Source organism: Stegostoma tigrinum, chromosome 16, assembly GCF_030684315.1.
Source record: "Stegostoma tigrinum isolate sSteTig4 chromosome 16, sSteTig4.hap1, whole genome shotgun sequence".
Classification (NCBI taxonomy): domain Eukaryota; kingdom Metazoa; phylum Chordata; class Chondrichthyes; order Orectolobiformes; family Stegostomatidae; genus Stegostoma; species Stegostoma tigrinum.
The window spans coordinates 42,997,460-43,016,789 of record NC_081369.1 but is presented as its reverse complement, the minus strand read 5'-3'; the positions used below and the strand labels follow the sequence as shown (position 1 = coordinate 43,016,789).

General features: G+C 40.7%; 1 protein-coding gene across 1 annotated transcript in view; it reads left to right on the top strand.

Annotated features, from left to right (window-relative positions):
* The window catches only part of LOC125459774 (golgin subfamily A member 4), a 709,733-nt gene that overhangs the window by 268,686 nt on the left and 421,717 nt on the right, over positions 1-19,330 (top strand). The window contains exons 10-12 of the mRNA XM_048546606.2: positions 6,976-7,050; positions 17,687-17,770; positions 18,071-18,217. Coding sequence (XP_048402563.2) covers positions 6,976-7,050; positions 17,687-17,770; positions 18,071-18,217 — 306 coding nt within the window. The remainder of the gene's footprint in view (positions 1-6,975; positions 7,051-17,686; positions 17,771-18,070; positions 18,218-19,330) is intronic.

Below are 19,330 nucleotides of genomic sequence, written 5' to 3'. Positions count from 1 at the left end.
CAACCTGTCTCTGCCTCCCTAACCGGTTCTTCCTCTCACCCATCCCTTCCTCCCACCCCAAGCCGCACCCCCAGCTACCTACTAACCTCATCCCACCTCCTTGACCTGTCCGTCTTCCCTGGACTGACCTATCCCCTCCCTACCTCCCCACCTATACTCTCTCCACCTAACTTCTTTTCTCTCCATCTTCGGTCCGCCTCCCCCTCTCTCCCTATTTATTCCAGTTCCCTCTCCCCATCCCCCTCTCTGATGAAGGGTCTAGGCCCGAAACGTCAGCTTTTGTGCTCCTGAGATGCTGCTTGGCCTGCTGTGTTCATCCAGCGTCACATTTTGTTATCTTGGAATTCTCCAGCATCTGCAGTTCCCATTATCTCTCATTTGCAAACTGCAGCTACATTTAGTCTGCAATTATTTCATCATCTATCTGCACTGCATATAGTGTGAAGGTATTTCCAGTTAAAATGCTGGTTGAAAGCGATTTGCATCATGCCATTAGTCCTTGCAAATTGAACATTGACATTTCAATGATACAGCAATTAAGAGCAATTATTTTTAAAGCCGGCAAATACTAGCCAAAACTTTGTCATAATTTGTCAAACTTCCGTGGATGTTGTGGGAGGTAGAGACCATCTCTTCATCAACTGTCCTGTATGAGAATAGACTCTATTAAATGCAGTGAAAAGTTGATTAGATAATGTGTGCCTCGGGTGGAAGCACAGCATTACTTACTTTTTGGTACAATGTGTTGCTTACTCAGCAGGTATGGCAGCTTCACCAAGTTGGAGCACATGCTGATGCTGCATGAATGATGAATATCGGGGTGCTGCATGTCTCACTGTCTGGAGAAGTGTGTGCAGCCCTCATTTGGAGGACATTCCACCGCTGAATCTTCTCAGAGTTAAGAACCTCTTTGTCTCCTTATGTTTACAGTATAGGTCATTTCCAGCAAGAGCCATGCACTCAGCCCCTAGTGGTAATGGGTGAACACAACCCACTAGATCGTTAATTGGTATGTGTCTGCTACCTTGACAACTGTCACACTCATACATCCTGGAGCACTCTCATGTACCTGGTACATTTGAGGGGCCAGGAGCTTCCAAGGTTGATTACTGGGAACAAAGCAAACCCACCATGGCCGTGGCTCATGACACCATGCACAGTGTTGCCTATGCTTCAACCAGTGCACAACTTGCCCTCGCATGCTGTGCTCTGTGCAGTTGGAGCAGGCAACAAGGTAATAAGATGAGGACCTGCGGGGAATGGAAACATTCTTTTCAGGTTGAAGACTAGAACACTGGGGAGGAAGTTGTCCCTGTGCATGACAACTCAGCTGCACTGGGTGCCACAATCCAGACAGAATTTGATTGGCTCCGAGTTCCAGTATTGGGAGCTGGGTGTAGCAGGCAATTGTGAACTATAAATTCTCATTAGTCAACATGCCAGCATTTAGTTTGCTGCTTTTGTTTTTTTTTGGTGGCTCTATATAAAAGCTATTAGCCAATTGCTTTCCTGTATGTGATGTTCCCCTACAAGACAATGGCAAGATGTGGGTCATCAGTGGGCACAGTGACCTAGAGAGGGTGTTTCAACATGATTTAGCTAAGGACAGTTAAATTGTGTGACCTTGTTGTTAAACAGCAAGAGGGATGGGATAATGTGGTTTTTATGTGCAATTAAATATCAACTATGCTTGAATGTGCCATTAGCAACATGGCTTTGTGGTTATTGTGCTGTTGCTTTGCTTTTGAGCAAGAACATCACATTGCCAACACTTGACTAGGTATACCACAACATTTTAAAGATGATGTGGGTACCAGGGATGCAGGTGCTCCAAAAGATATCAGGTGAATGACAAGTTCTTTGGAACATGTGTGCCACGGATACAGGTAGTTAAGGCAAAACTCTCACAACAATAATATAGATGTTCTTTCATCAAATTCGTTCATGAAGACATGATACCAAGGAGACACATATATAAATAAGAAACACAAAACCAGCAATAACCCTGCAATGTGGGGAAATACTTTGACAGTTAATTGAATTTGATTTTATTTCTGCCAGAAGTGGAAATTCATCTGAACTGGAGTGTTTAATTTGTGCACTAATTCTATCCAAAAAATCTTTGAGATTCTCTAAGTTACAAAGGCATTGAAGTGCCAAACATTACATATGTAAGGTCAAGAATTGTTTGCTTTCTTGTAATTGTAAGAATAAATTTCAGACAATAAAACTATACCAGTGGTATGCCACAAGGATCGGTGCTGGGTCCATTGTTATTCATCATTTATATAAAAGATTTTGATGGGTAGGCTAGTAAGTTAGCGGATGATAGCAAAATTAGTGGTATAGTGGATTGTGAAGGAGGTTATCTAAGATTAGAATGGCGTCTTGATCAACTGGGTCAGTGGGCCGAGGAATGGCAGGTGGAGTTTAATTTAGATAAATGCGAAGGGTTGCATTTTGGTGAGACAAACCAGGGCAGGATTTCCATAGTTAATGGTAGACCCTGCAGAGTGTTGTCTCACAGGCAGAGACTTTGGGGTTCAGGTACATACTTCCTTGAAAGTGGCATTACAGGTAGACAGGGTAGTGAAGAGGTGCTTGGCATGTTAGCCTTCATTGATCAGAGCATTCAGTACTGGATTTGTGACATCATGTTACAGCTATACAAGACACTAATAAGGCCACTTTTGGAGGACTGCATACAATCCTGGTCATCTTGCCAAAGGAAGGATGTTATTAAACTGGGAAGAATGCATAAAAGATTTACAAGGATGTTACCGAAACTGGAGTGTTTGAGTTATAAGGAAAGATTGGGTCGGCTGTGAATGTTTTCCCTGGACCGTAGGAGGCTGAAAGGTGACCTTACAGAGGTTTATAAAATCATGAGAGGCATAGACAAGGTGAATTGCCAAGGTCTTTTCCCCAGGGTAGGGGTGTCCAAAACTACACGGCATAGGTTTAAGGTGAGAGTGGAAAGATTTAAAAGGTACCTGAAGGGCAACTTTTTCAAACACCAGGGTGGTGCATATATGGAGTGAGCTGCCAGAGGAAGTGGTACAGGTGGGTACAATTACAGCATTTTAAAAGACACTTGGACAGGTACATGAATAGGAAAGGCTTAGAAGGATATGGACCAAACACAGGCAGATGGGACGAGTTCAGTTTAGGACACCCGGTCAGCATGGATGAGTTGGGTCAAAGAGCCTGTTTCTCTGCTTTTTGATTCTATGACTCTGACTTCTGCTGGGTCGCACAGTCCATGGAATATTAATAGCACATGAGGCATGTTCTTAGGAGGTTAAGAATCTCACTATTCTGTTTTTTCTTATTCCGCTTAAAATATTTACACAATTTTCTTGTAAAGAAAGCAATAGTCTCTGACTTGGCCAATTCAATAGCAAAATATTCCACGGTGTAACAATCCATTCCTAATTTGACACCTCACTATACAAGGCTTGACACCCACCCTTGAATTGGATAAAACCCTTAAGGTGGTAATTAATGATCACTAAAGGGCATCATTCCACCCCCACTGATACTGAGGAGAAGACCAAATCATTCAGGTAGCTCGAGATAACAAAGTGTAGAGCTGGATTAACACAGGAGGCCGAGTAGCATCTTCGGAGCAGAAAAGCTGATGCTTCGGGCCTAGACCCTTCATCAGAAATGGGGGATGGGGAGAGAGTTCTGAAATAAATAGGGAGCGGGGGGGAGGTGGATCGAAGACGGATAGAGGAGAGGAGACAGACAAGTTAAAGGGGCTGGGAAGGAAACTGTAGAGGTGAATGTAGGTGGGGAGGTAGGGAGGGGATAGATCAGTCTAGGGAGGACAGACAGGTCAAGGGGCGGGATGAGGTTAGGAGGTAGGAAATGGAGGTGCGGCTTGAGGTGGGAGGAAGGGATAGGTGAGAGGAAGAACAGGTTATGGAGGCGGGGACAAGCTGGGCTGGTTTTGGGATGCAGTGGGGGTGGGGAGATTTTGAAGCTTGTGAAATCCACATTGATACCATTGTGCTGCAGGGTTCCTAAGCGGATTTTTGACCTTCGGGTGACGTCTATGATACATTCAATTAGCCCCATAGCATTAGTTGATTGCAGCCAAATGGAAGTGTGAGGGGTTCCTCTGCACACAACAGAGGCAACGTACCTATCCCACCAGCCAATGGAGCCTCCTGGCTCCTTGAACTCGGCCCCCAGCCGTCACTAAAAACCGCAACCTTAGGCTCCTTAGTGTGTGGGGATTACTTGCAGCTAAGGCACTGGCCACCGCTCCCAGCTGGCATTGCAGGGAGTACAGAGTTCTGGGCATCTAATTGACCAGCAGCTCTTTAAGGTGGGATTTGCGCCTGAGAAGAAGTCAGGACCCATGTCCTGAAGTATTTCTTGCTCTTCCCTGCCTTAACTTTCTGCACGATAATTGTTGGAATTGTGGGCAAACTCCCCTATCCCCAATTAGTAGCCGGGGTGAGGAAGGAGTCTCTGGTGTCCTATAAAATCCAGCCGAATATTTTATGCTGCCAACTTTAAATACTTCTTCTTTAAACAGTTTATTCAATACTTTACTCAAATTTGCCGTTAACTCTTAGATTCTAGTTTCCAATTTCTGGCTTTATTTATTTGCATGTGCATTTTCTGGGAGTTATGTATCTGAACCTTAGTGTATATCCTATGCCTTGTTAATCTCTCAAGATGTATTATTGAATCTTAATTCACATTACTACATGCTGATCTATACTGCCAGCATGTCTCTTCTTAAAAGCTCTTCTCTTCTTTGCCAAATTTTAATAATGTTGGAAGCGATGCCAACCACCCCAGAAAACCAAGGCATATAAATAACAAGCAGGTCAGACCACCAACGCTTCATCGGCGGCGCACTGATGGTGTTACCTAGCAGGGTGACAAAACGTCTGCAATCAAACACATTGGCGAGCGAGTCTACAACCTCATCCACAACCCGAGCTGTAAATCTTCTTAAAAACTTCGAAATGCCAACAATATTTAAGCTATCTTAATATCTGGAGATGCAGTAGCCCTCCCTCTGCATCTTCAGTCCAATGGAAGGGCCTTCTCAAAGCTACACCACTGACAATGATCAGAAACACCAATCCCTCCTCCTCTGCCGCCCCTTCATTTGCTGGGGCCTTCCAGTGACCCTGGTAATCCGAACACACTCATCCACAGCCTATGTTCCAGTTATAATCACCAGCCTGGGCCTAATGTGGTACTGGCAGTGTCTACACCTTGTGGTATCTCCTGATACTGGACAGCTTTTGGCCTCTGGTTGGACGGGAGCTTTTGGAGTGGTGGAGCTGTTAGAAATAATCCCAATGGGGTTCCACGAAATGTTTGTGGTGGGAAAGCCTCCTGCACTGCATTTTGGGACTGGCCCATCCCTGGATTAGGAGCTTCAGAAGGATTGTGAATTACCATATAATTCAGAAGAAATATGTGGTTTGGTGACCATGTTGCCATCGTAACTGCCCCCAATTAAATCCAGGGTGGGAAAGGCCAAGGATGACCTTCTCACATAGATGTTAAATGATGCTCCTCTGCATTTAAAGGCCTCATCCTTCAGTCGGTGTTCACTAGATACATGCGTACAACATGTTGGCAAACACTGAAGGCTATTTCTGGAGCCTGGTACAACAGATCCCACCAACCTGGTTCGCATGTGCCCCTAGCGGGACCCACTGATTGGCAAAAGATGGCCTCATGGAGGACCTCGCCTGTCCTTATATTGACACTTCTCCCCACCAACACTGAATTTTCCTGTGTGGACCCAGAAATCCACTTGGCTCATCTTTCTTCCAAGTCTCCAGTAATGATCCTCGGCCAGGTTCTATCGGCGTCCTTGTAGCCCTCTAACCCTAACACAGCCGCAATGCCACTGATGATACTGGAGAGCTGTCAGCCTTCGACTAGCTGGTAGCTTTCAGCCTCTGATGGGCTAGAAGTTTTCTAAGAGACTGGACATTTGCTCTGAAAATGCTAAATAACAACTATTATGACCAGTGACTTAAGTGTTAAGGCCTCAAGATTTCTTTTTCTAGCAGTAATTCCTCAAGTACATTCTAACTTAGCATATCGAATAAACAACCATTAGCCATTTCCCATTTAATTTTGGTAAATTTCCATCCAACACATGTTATTTGAGAGAGTGTCAAATGCATTCCTGAAACCAAAACAGATAACATCCAGTACATTTTTAGCTCACCACTATGCCTGTCAAGTACAAAAACAAATCATTCAAACATGACCTACCACTAAAACAGTGCAGATTTTCCCGATTATCTCATCAACTTCAAGAGATTCCTTTATATTATTCTCGTAATATTTTGTAACATTGTCCTGACAATGAAAGTAAGATATACATGTTTAACTTGATAGTCCAGACCTCATTTGATTTTATTATAGATGAGCTATTTATAGAAGAAATCATAACCTTTCTTGCAAATAAAAACTTAATTTATTTTTGGCTCGAAACTCTTTGCAGAAGTCAGCTTTTTTATGCTCCAGAGGTATGATAACAATACAAAGAGATTTGTCAGATCGATGGCATAAACTTGCAACATTGATTACATTCCTTATTATTTCATGACAAATCAAGATTAAATAAATCTGATCTAATGTATTTAAAAATATTGACAAATAATTCTGATTAAGCATATTAACTTAAATAAAGAAAGGTATTAAATATAAATATATAAATATCTTAGAACATAAAAACCAAAAAGACTTTGTAATAACAAGTAAGACACCTTTCTGGATCTGTTCCCTCTCTAATAACTGGCTGAGTTTTTTTTGTAACTTGGCTCTAATAATTTGGAAAATCTTATGCATTAAGCTACTGAAAAAAATACTTACAGTTAGGAAGTAAGACCAACAATTTAGTGGTGTATGTTCACAACATCATTGTAGCATTGTTTTAAAAATGACTAGAAGTTCTTCAAGCATGTCTATTTGTGTCCACAGCTTGGACGTTCTCACACAACTGTTCAAGAGAACCAAACTCAATCCTTCAGGGCCGCAAGTCTACTGAAAACTGAGGTACAACAATGCAATTACTATTGAGCAGGAAAGTATAAATTGTATTACAATATCATTCTGGGAAATCAGTATGCTTCCAACAAATGGAATTAATTGTACTAGTTGAGAATAAGTATTTTTCAGAAAGTAGTCATAGGTGAATAATACATATTTTCCACTTCAACCATTGATGCTTATACTGATTTTTTAAAATAATTTTGGTGGAAATCAATTTAACATAAATGTTTTTCAGTGAAAAGCACAGCCTGAGCGTATGGAAACAAATTCAACTTACTTTGAATATTTACGCCTTCTTTCCAATGTGCTGGAATATTTTAAATTGATTTTGAATTGACTTCAAAAGCAGATTTCAGAAACTTGATGGAAAATTGGTCAATTTTGCCAATGATAGGAGGGACAATATAATCAAAGGAAATAAACTACAAAATAAATTTGAGATAATATGCAACCAGGCAAGAAAAATGACAGTTGTAATGTGATATAAATAAGTGTAAAGTACTACACATATCAAGAAAAACTGCTCCATGAAATAGCAAAGATGAAATTGAATGTGAGCTAGATGCATTTGTAAACATTAAGGACAGTATGTGAGTTCGAAGTGCAATATATGAGTTTGTCACTTGTGTTCAACTTATTCCTCTTCGCTTTTTATCTACCTCACAAGGTCCTCCCCTATCTTACAATTTCATGTTTTTCACAAATTAGATTTCTCTGTGTTTGTGTTTGACAATAATGGACAGACAACATGCAATGAGAAGCTTGATTAAGACTCTACAAAGATATGGCCACTTCCAGCTCTAGGGCATAAAGAGGAGCACAAGATGACACATATTTTAGAATGCTTGGGCATGAAGTATCTCTTGAAATATAGGAACATTAGAAGTAGGAGCAGAGGTGGGATATTCAACTGCTCAATCTTGTCCCACAGTTCAATAAGATCAAGGCTGATTTGCCCTAAGCCTCAACTCCTGTTTTGTGCCAGCTTCACATAGCCCTCAACTCCTCAATATTTGAAAAGTGTACCTCTCTCCTCTTTAAATAATTTCAGGGATCTAAACTCCACTCTCTCTTGAATAGAGGTTTCCCGACATTCACTACCCTCTGAGAGAAGAAATTCTTTTATATCTTTTGTTAAAGTGAATGTTCTATCCCTCGTAATTCAAGACTCCCCCCCGCATAGAAATATCTTTTCAACATCTATCCTGTCAAGCCACCTCAAAATCTTGTGTGTTTCATTTTTCTTCTCATTCTTCTAAATTCCACTGAATAAAAGCCTACCCTGTTCATCCATTCTTGAAAAGTCAACCCCTTGATTTCAGAAATAAGCCTATTGAAACGCTTTGAACTGCCTTCAATGCCAGAATATCCTTTCTGCAATACATGAACCGAAATGTATATAGTACTTCAGGAATGGCCTCACCAGTACCCTGCATGATTGTAACAACAATTCCCCATTTTTAAACTCTAACCCCCCCCTCCAATAAAGGCCAAAATTCCATTTGCCTTCTTAATTACTTTCTGCACCTGCATGCTAACGTGTAGGATTTCATTGCAGAAGAACACTCGGATTCCTCAGTACTACATTTTTGGATCTTCTCTCTGTTGAAATAACAGTTTGCTTTTTGATTCTTCATACCAAAGTGGATGACTTCATACTTTCCTACATTCACTTATATCCTCTTGCAAATTCTTTATTCCTCATCATATAACATGCCTTCCCACCTATTGTTTATATTATCAACAAATTCAGATACATTACTCTCTGCCCTTCTTCCAAATCAGTAATATTGATGGTAAGTAACTGGGGCCTGAGGATTGATCCTTCTGGTACTCCACCAGTTGCACCTTTCAAAACTGTTAAAGACCCATTAATCCTGACCTCTGTCTTCTATGTGTTAACCAATCCTCAATAAATGACCCATAATATCATGAGCTGCTGTCTTGTATAATGACCTTTTATATGGCACTTTATTGAATTCCTTCTAGATATCTAAATACACTACATCTACCGATTCCTTTCATTACTCCTGCTTATTGTATCCTCAAAGAACTCTAGCAAATTTGGCAAACATGGTTTCACTTTCACAAAACCATATTGGCTGTGTTTGATTGATAGTCTGGCCTTTTTTTTTCAAAAGCCTTGGCCAAAGTAACAAAATTCATATGCCATTAATTTACAAACCCCATATTCTGAAACTGATATTTACGTACACCTGTATGCCTTTTATCACAAGTTCAGAAGACACTGGGGTTCAGTTTTAGTTTTAATTTTAGTTTCTCTCCTATGGTGGGATTTATCAAAAATAGTCACGTTACCAGAATGGTTCAGTTTGTGGAGCTGCCAGACAAGAAGAATTGTGTTACAACTCAACAGGTCATCAGAGCTGAAAATGTTTAGGCTCTCAGATTTATGAACTGCTTATGTTGACAAATTTTGAAAGGACCCATAAAATTGGTTAGACAGTTCATGGCAACAAATCTATTAGGAATCAACAAAGGAGGAACCCTGAAGAATTGAGGCAGGGCTGTGATTTCTATGTATTTGAATCTCTATAATTGATTGTGGGAAATGGATTGAAATATTGTCGTGTGAGTGTGAGTGATAATGGGAACTGCAGATGCTGGATAATCCAAGATAATAAAATGTGAGGCTGGATGAACACAGCAGGCCCAGCAGCATCTCAGGAGCACAAAAACTGTTGTGCCTTGTTGTTTGAGAGACTCTGAAGTGTCTTTTATACTTCAATAGACTTTTTAAAAATATATTTTGAGCTATAGATTTCTGTTCAGTTGTTAAAGAAAATTTGCAGCCTCCTGTGAATATGTTTGAGTGACTTACCACCACATTAACTAATTGCTAAAAAGTGAGCATGATCTATCCAGCCAGCTTTCATTCTGGGATCTGACTTGTTGAATAGTATCACCACATGGGATCATAACAGGCAGGGCCTTTGGGCCAGGATTTGAATTTATTGAATATAAGAGGGATCTGTGTCTCTTTTAAAAAAATTAGTATATGGAGGTGCTGGACATAGACCAGGAGTGTTGTAGTAAAGTTTATTGCATTGATTGGATTTTCAAATGTCTTTGATATTGAGAATTTTTGTTTATTCATTAATGTGATGTGGTGTCACTGACTGGGTCATCATTCATTGCCTATCCCTAGTTGCCCTTCAGGAGGGGCGGCGATGGCCTAGTGGTATTATTTCTAGACTGCTAATCCAGAGACCCAGATAACATTCTGGGGACCCAGGTTCAAATGCCCACCATGGTAATTGGTGGAATTTGAATTCAGTAAATATCTGGAATTAACAATCTAATGATGGCCATGAATCCATTGTCGATTGTCAGAAAAACCCATCTGGACAGAAACTGCTATCCGTACCTGGTCTGGCCTACATGTGAATCCGAACCCACAGCAATGTGGTTGACTCTGAACTGCCTGCTGGGCAGTTAGGGATGGGCAATAAATGCTGCCTCATCAGCGATGCCCTCATTCCGTGGGTGAATAAAGAAAAAAAATGAAAGTGGTGGTGATCTGCCTTCTTGAACCACAGCAGCCCATTTGGTAGAGGTACTCATAATGCTATTAAGGAGCAAGTTCCAGGAGTTTCACCTAGTAGCACTGAGAAACAGCAATATATTTCTAAGTCAAAATAGTGAGTGGTTTTGAGGGGAGCTGACAGATTGGGGTATTCCCATGTATTTTTCGTCATTGCCCTTCCAGATGGTAATAGTCGCATGTTTTGAAAGGTGCTGTCTAAGGAACTTTGGTCAGTTTCTGCAGTGCATTTTGTAGACAGTTTCTGCAGTGCATTTTGTAGATGCTGCACACTGCTGCTACTGAGGTGGAGAGAGTGAATGTTTGTGAATGTGGTGCCAATCAGATGTGTTGCTTTGTCTGGGATGGTGCCAAGTTTTTTGAGTGTTGTTGGAACTGCTGTCATCCAGACAAGTGGAGAGGATTCCATTATATTCTTGACTTGTGCCTTATAGATGGTGAACAGACTTCAGTGAGTTAGAACGTGAGTTATTTCATGCAGTTTTCAAAGCTTCTGACCTGTTCTGTTAGCCATTGTGTTTATGTGGCTGGCATAGTTCCGTTTTTATTCAATGATAAAGCCTAGGATGTTGATAGTCGGGGATTTAGCAATGGTAATGTTTTTGAATGTAATAGTTAGATTCTCTCATTTCTTCGAGATGGTCAGATGGCCAGTCCCTAGAATTTGTATGGTACAAGAGTTACTCGTCACTTGTCAGCCCAAAGTTGGATATTGCCCAGGTCTTGCTGTACTTGGGCATAAACTGCTTCAGTGTCTCAGGAGTTGCAAATGGTGCTGAACCTTATGCAGTAATCAGCAAACATGTCCATTCTGTCCTAATTATGCGGGGAAGATCGGTCCTGAATCGGGTGAAAATGTTTGGGTCCTGGACCATACATCTTGCAAAGATGTCCTGGAGCTGAAATGACTGACCTCCAAAAGCCACAATCATCTTCTTTTGTGCTAGGTCTGACTCTGAAAGTTGAGCGTTAAAATTGACAATATATAATTAAAAATACATCTTTCAACAAAGCCTCCCCAAGAAAAGAATAAAAAATACATCCTTACAAGGCATTTCCATTTCCTGTCATGAAGATTTTCTTAACACAATGACTATGTTGCATTGATTGTAACAGCATATTTACAATGAGGATAGAATAAGTTTCATTACAAACATATTTTACGTAAGTCCATTTGAATCACAACATTTGCTTTCCTTCACATATGCACTTGACAAAACTTCTGCTATAATATGGACTTTTTAGGCTTGCGAGTGACTTTAATATTGTCTGACTGTAGGATTAAGCACCAACAAACCAATTACAGGATCTCGTCCAAATTTCTGCATGAACATAAAAGATTTAGCGTCCATCAAAATAAATTTTTCTTCTGAGTTCCTGGGTACATAAATTGCAAACTGTTGTCGAGCCAGCACATGACTAGGCTTTTCTTTCTGTAGAATATTTTTGTTGACAGGCATTCAGTTTCTTCGGAAAATAACTGACAGTCCGTTCAATCCACATTTCATCCTCTTGTAATAAAATGACACCCTCACTGAAGTTACTGGCATCAACAGCCAGTTTGAATGGCTTCTCATAATTCTGTGTTGCTAAACCTGATGCAGTTGTCAGCACAACCTTCACATTGTCAAAGATAATCTGACATTCTTTTCTGCATTCAAATTTTTTGCCTCTCTTTAATAAATCTATCAAAGAAGCCACTATGGTGTTCAGCTTTGGAACAAATTTCTGATAAAATCGACTCATACAAATGTAGAGCACAGTTTCAAACTTTTGTGTTAAGCATGGAAAAATCCAAAATAGCCCTTACTTTAACTTCTCTTGACTCATTAGGAGCATCCCTAATAGTGAACTGTAACACGGGAATGCTGTTATTCCCATCATTAGGACATGAAGGATAATGACTCTAATAATCATGTTTGAGGCTTGCTGCCATCTTTCTAATGCATCTTGAGATTTTGGGTAAAACATATCAGGAAAGAACAGGAAATGACATCACCAACCCAAGGAAACCTAACCAGATAAATAGAAAGCGGGACATAACACCAGCGCTTCGTCGGAGGCTCACTGATGATGTTACCTAGAAAGGTGACGAAACGTCTAAAAACTAACCTTGCAGCTCAGCGAGCAAACTCACATCCTAAAACATACCTTTAAAAAATTAGCTATTTTTCGCACTATCATCTTGGAAGTAGTTTTTCCTGACGACTGGCTACTGGACTTGAAATGCCAACCCTGTTTTTCAATTCCTCAAGAATTTCCCTCTTGTAAAATCATTTTTGAACAGCTACCCCAAGATAAGAAGTACTCAGGATGAGTACTTAAAATGCCAGGGCATTGTAGGCTGTGGACCAAGTACAGGTAAATGAGATTTGTGTAGTTTAATGTTTGTTGGTTAGCATTGATATGGTGGCTGGAAGGGCCTGTTTCCAAGCCTTATGAATCCATAAAATCAAGGGTCTAAGCCCGAAATGTCAGCTTTTCTGCTCCTATGGTGGTGCTTGGCCTGCTGTGTTCATCCAGCTCTACACCTTGTTATCATGCTTCAACAGGTATTTGTTTCACATCTCTGATTACATCTTCTCAATTTACTATCTTGTTCTGTAATCTAATTCAACATAATTAAAATGTCCAGTCAACAATTTCTCCTTCATTAATGTTTATGGAAGAAAATGATGTTGTCAACCAGCAAGAGGACTTACTTGCTTCAGGGTCCCTTAATATCTTTATTGGTTTACCTCTTTGATTTGAAGCAGAAGGAAATATCTCTCCTTTTACAATAAAATGCCCAAAACCTCCAATGGTCTGATTCCCTTCAGCAATAATTCAGAAAGAATTTTCTTGATCAGAGTAATCTTCTCCTTCTAAGTACGTTCTAAGGACACATGTTCTGTTTGTACGACAGTTTCAGTTTTAACATCTATTTCTTTCTTCATGGTCCTACGCTGAGGATTCCTAGAGTTTCCTACTGTTATGCAATCATTCTTAGATATTACATCAGGTGTAAGAGGACATGTCTTTTTATTTTTTTCGACTATGACGGAAAATGAGAAAAAGGGACACTGCTTTAAAAAGGGAAGAAGATACCAGGTATTATTTGCAGCTTCGAAAAACAAATGTTGCTAACTGACGCATATGAAATAGTGTGGTGAATCTTACATTTTCTTTGAGCTAAGCTCTGTCGAGATCGAAGGCTCCTGCTCCAGAACTTGCCGCTCCCATATCCAAGCTGTTCCTGTACAGTTACAACACTGACATCTACCCAAGAACGTGGAAAATTGCCCAAGTATGTCCTGTACATAAAAAGCAGGACAAATCCAACCTGGCCAGTTTCTACTCCATCAGTCTACTGCCGATTATCAGTAAAGTGATGGAAGGTGTTCTCAACAGTTTTATCAAACAGCACCTGCTCAGCAATAGAGTTAGTAGGAACTGTAGATGCTGAAGAATCTGAGATAACAAAGTATAGAGCTAGATGAACACAGCAGGCCAAGCAGCATCAGAGGAGCAGGAAGGCTGACTTTTCGGGCCTAGATCCCTCTTCAGATTTTCTGAAGAAGATTTTAGGCCCAGACATCAGCATTCATCCAGCTCTACATCTTGTTACCCCTGCTCAGCAATAACCTGTTCAGTGACGCCCAGTTTGGGTTCCTCCATGGCTACTCACCTCCTGATCGCATTACAGTCTTGGTGCAAATATGGACAAAATAGCTGAATTCCAGAGGTGAGGTGAGAGTGACAGGCCTTAATATCAAGGCTGCATTCTACCAAATGTGGCATCATAGAACCCTAGCAAAACTGGAATCAATGGGTGTCAGGGGGAAAGCTCTCCAGTGGTTAGAGTCAGACCTAATACATAGGAAAATGGTCATGCTTGTTGGAGGTCAGTCATCTCACTCTAGGACATCTCTGCAGGAGTTCCTCAGCATAGTGTCCTGGGCCCAACCATCTTCAGCTCCTTCATCAATGATCTTCCCTTCATCATAAGGTCAGAAGTGGGGATATTCGCCAATAATTGCACAATGTTCAGCACCATTTGTGACTCCTCAGATACTGAAGCAGTCTATGTTAATATGCAACAAGATCTGAACAATACCCAGGTTTGGGCTGACAAGTGGCAAGTAACATTCGCTCCACACAAATGCCAGGCTATGACAACCACCAATAAGAGACAATCTAACCACTGCGCCTTGTCATTCAGTGGCATTACCATAACTAAATCCCTCACTATCAACATCCTGGGAGTTACCATTGATCAAAGACTCAACTAGATTTACTACATAAATACAGTGGCTACAACAGCAGGTCAGAGACTAGGAATGCTGCAGGACTACCTCACCTCCTGACTTCCCAAAGCTAATCTACAAAGCATACGTTAGGAGTGTTATGGAATTCTGCCCACTTGCCTGGATGAGTGCAGCCCCAGCAAGACTCAAGAAGCTTGAAACTATCCAGGAAAAAGCAGCCCGCTTGATTTGTAGAACATCCACAAGCATCCACTACCCCCACCACGGACGCTCAGTAGCAGCAGTATGTACAATCTACGAGATGCACTGCAGAAATTCACCAAAAATCTTCAGACAGCACCTTCCAAACCCATGACCACTTCCATCTAGTAGGATGAGGGCAGTAGATATATGGGAACACGACCACCTTCAAGTTCCCCTCCAATCCACTCACCATCCTCACTTGGAAATATACAACGTTCCATCACTGTTTGCTGGGAAAAACCCTGGAATTTGCTCCCTAATGGCATTGTGGGTCAACCCACAGCAGGTGGACTGCAGTGATTCAAGAAGGCAGCTCACCACCACCTTCTCAAGGGCAGCTAAAGATAGACAAGAAATGCTGGCTGACCAGCGATGCCCACATCCCACAAAAATGAATAAAAAATGGTTTTTAGACAGTTTCTCACCACGAGGCCTATCAAAATTTTTCACCATATCTGACCAAGCATATTTTTGTAACTACTTAGACTGCACCCATGAGGTCCCTCATGTCCAATTCTAGCCCCATTTTACTCTGCACACGTCAAAGTACTACTTGCCGCCTCGTGGATGTCTGCCGAAAGACCCGCATCTTGTGCTCAACTCCATCTTTAAAAACCTGCTGTAAACCCAGAGAAGAAGTCATCCCAAAGTTGCACCACACGGCTCCTGAATTTATCCTGAATGTGCCAGACAGGGCAAAGTTGGCCCCTTGATTTCCGGGCTGGGACCTGGAAGTCCTGTTGGATTGGGTGAAGCATAGGTGGCACTTCTTCTTCCACAGGACCAGCAGTGGAGGCCAGTGGTGGCCACACAAGCCTGGCCCAGGACTAGCACCCAGATTACAGCAGTCTCAGTCATCTGAAGAAATGCCCAGCTCTGTAAGAAGAATGTTAATACCTTTCTCCATACTGCCAGCATTAGTGCCACCATCTTCTCTCTGATACCTCATAGTTACTCTGTCTCTGTAACTATATTCACCTTCCTCCAAGGCTTATGATCCACCACTGCCACTATTGCCTGCAACACCTTCCCTCATTTGCTGTCACCACTGCACGCTCCCACCCCTCACCACAGCACCCCAGGCATCACTAACCCTGCAAGTCCTCTGTGCTGCCTGCTCACTCAGGTGGGACACCTACTAGCCTGCACCATCAGTAACAGCCATGCCACCCACTTTCTTATTCCATACTTGTATTTCTCATTCCAGGAGCAAAACTGCTCACAGTAGTGCAGAAAGCATCAAGACAGGAGGTGGGCTGCCCAACATTTGGTTTGTCATCCTGATGCAGGCAGAATCCTGACTGTGACCACCCTGGGTGGCTACCTGACAGTGTCCCCAAGTCCTTGGACTGATGTTGGAGGCCACCCTTGACTTACTGTACCAGGACCTTTGAGTAAATGCCATCCTCCTTGACTTGAAAGAGACCTGCTGACAGCAATGGCAAGCTTCCTGGCTTTGTGTCCATGCTAAACAGAAAGGCAAGGCAGAAGTAACATGAGCCTGTTGTCTCTGGCTGAGGGGTCTAAGAGCACAATGTAAGATAAGGATGCTGTGAACATCCAGGTAGACTCAGAATGAGTAAATGCTAAACAATGAGTGAAGAGCCTGTTCCAGCATATAAGCTGGGTGTGTGTTGCTGAGTACAAATTGTCCACACTGCTGCATTACAATGATAGTTACTCACTCTAGCATTGAAGTACAGAAGCATCCTGTAAAAGGATCAGTTCTGGGAGGCCGGCACATGCAAATTATTGATGAGGTGAGGTGCATATGTTTAGTGTCCTTGGTGTGTGCCCTGAGATGTTGGTACCCAGTTTTCAACATCAGTATTGGTACTTAGTTTTCAACATTGAGTTTTAGAAAATTTAAACCAATATATTAATTCACTCATTTGCCACTTTTTGTGAAGCTCTGATTAAATTGCAATCCACAAATTTGCAAGTTTTGCACTGTGACAATAAATCAGGTAAAAATCTGCTTTTGAGTCTGTAAGGAGACCCACGAGTTAAAACATCCTGGCCCCATTTTCCAGGGCTGCAGCAGTTTACCTATTAAGTAGAATCCTGAAATTATGCTGCAAGTAAGAAGATCTTTGGTTTGTTTAGAGACAACAATCAAACAAAAATCTCTGTAAGCCTATGGTACATAGAGCAATTATTTTGTACAGACACTGCTGGCTTTGTGTTTTAATTTGAATGGTATTTATCGCTTTAATTGTACAAAAGAAACTATTCCGAATGCTGTTCAGATGGAATTATCAACCGATCCTTTTGTTTTTTATTAGAGAGATTTCTCATTTTGTCCCCTACTTCAGCCTAGCTGTAGTAGCCATTGACTTAATTTTTTTAACGCCTGCTCGATTTTGTGAATTCATTCAGGTTTTATGATACTTAACAATGATCAATAAAGGGCAGATGCTAATGAAGAGTTACCTTTCAATGCAGAGCTATGGAAATGGGACCTTGCTTAGCTGTATGGCTGCGGCTGTGGATTTCTTAGCAGATCAATATCTTGTCTTGTCTTGCTAATTGCTCATTGGTTGACATTCGTGGATTCTTTCTTGAAATGTGAACTCTTTTCCAGCTCGAGCGACGTGATGGTACAATACTGAATCTCCGTAAGGAGGTCCTCCTTTTACAAGAGAAACGAGATGGGTTAACAACTGAGGTACCTTAAATATTTTTAATTTGTCCTCATATCCTAAAGCGAATGATTTATAATACAGAAATGTATTACAGGAAACTAAATGGACAAAGCTGATTTGAGTCTGGGCTGTAAAGGACATCAATAGTATTGGCTTTGCTGCTCAGTGCCACCATATTGGCTTCCTGATGACATAAGCATAGTCTCCAAATATAAAATGTCGTGATTCTACGGAGATTCCTTTTTTGACTTCTTATTAGTCTAACAGTGTGACAATTGAATATATTAAAATTTAGAATCTATAATTTGTCTGTGGATTGGCAGTTGGATGTACAGGAAAGAAGGATTTACCATCTGCAGGCAGAGCTGAGAGAAGGAGAAGCTAAGCTGGAACAAAAGCAGACCTGCCTGCAACAGCTGAAAGAAGAGCTGGATGCCACCAAAAAACTGCACAAAGATGCTCAAAAGCAGGTAGGTATTTTCTGTACCCTCACTCTTTAGGCCATAATCTGCAAAATAACCTTATTGTAGCTTTCTTATTTAAAATATTTTCAATTTTGCATTAGCTGGAATTATTGCTGTTGTATGTCCAAATCAATTTCGATGTCAGTAGGAGGCATAAACATCAGTTTGATTGGGAGAGAAGGAATACAATAATTTGCTGAATTCAAAAAAGAATTCAAAAATTAGTATGTTCAGTAGGGATTTATTCTGTTCAATGATAATTCTATCATGATAATAACCTTATATTTGTAAGGTTCTTTAAATTTCATCACGTTATTTGCTATACCTGTGATGTAAAATATATACAGATTCAAAAATTAGGTGGTGATATAGTGAATTCATGGGCTGAGAAAACTAAATTGTCAAAACTGGTAATAGATCCAACTTGTGAAATATTTTTGTCTACGTTAGTTTTTGAAATCTTCATGGAACCGCAAAGTTCCTCAACAATCCTCTATGCAAAAGCTTTTTTGGTTATTTGTTCAAACTTGTATTGCCAAATAAATAAAAAAATTTGGAAATATAAGGTTTTTTAAGTTCACAGAGTTCTATTTTACTTTTTTTTAAAAATGGCATGACTTTAATTTATTTAATCTATGAATTCATTACAATGCCATGTGTATCATATATATTTTTAGGCTACTGATGTTTTGCTTCAACCATGCCCTTTAAAGTCAAAGATTTCTTTTTAGAAAAGAGAGATCAACTTCTTAATCATATGCCTATCACCAAACCGTAGTTTACATTGCCGTACCGTACTGTCATCTAATGTCAGGCACAGATCATGCTCTATTGCAGTCAGCAATAGCCTCAAAGATGTGCATATAAATTGGTGCAAGACAAATAAGCCTTTTTTCATTGTTGAATACTAACTTTTGGACTATGAATAATTATTTAAATTGATATTACTAAAAAATGCACCTTCTGTGGCAGTGATTTACATTTTTTTGGTAAGTGATGTAAACTACAAGTTAAATTCGAAGATGCTTATTAATTGAACCTCAAGATTAGATGACAAGCATTTTAATCATACATAGCTGCTATTGTAAGAAGTTGTTAAATTCAGCAAGGGAAGGACAG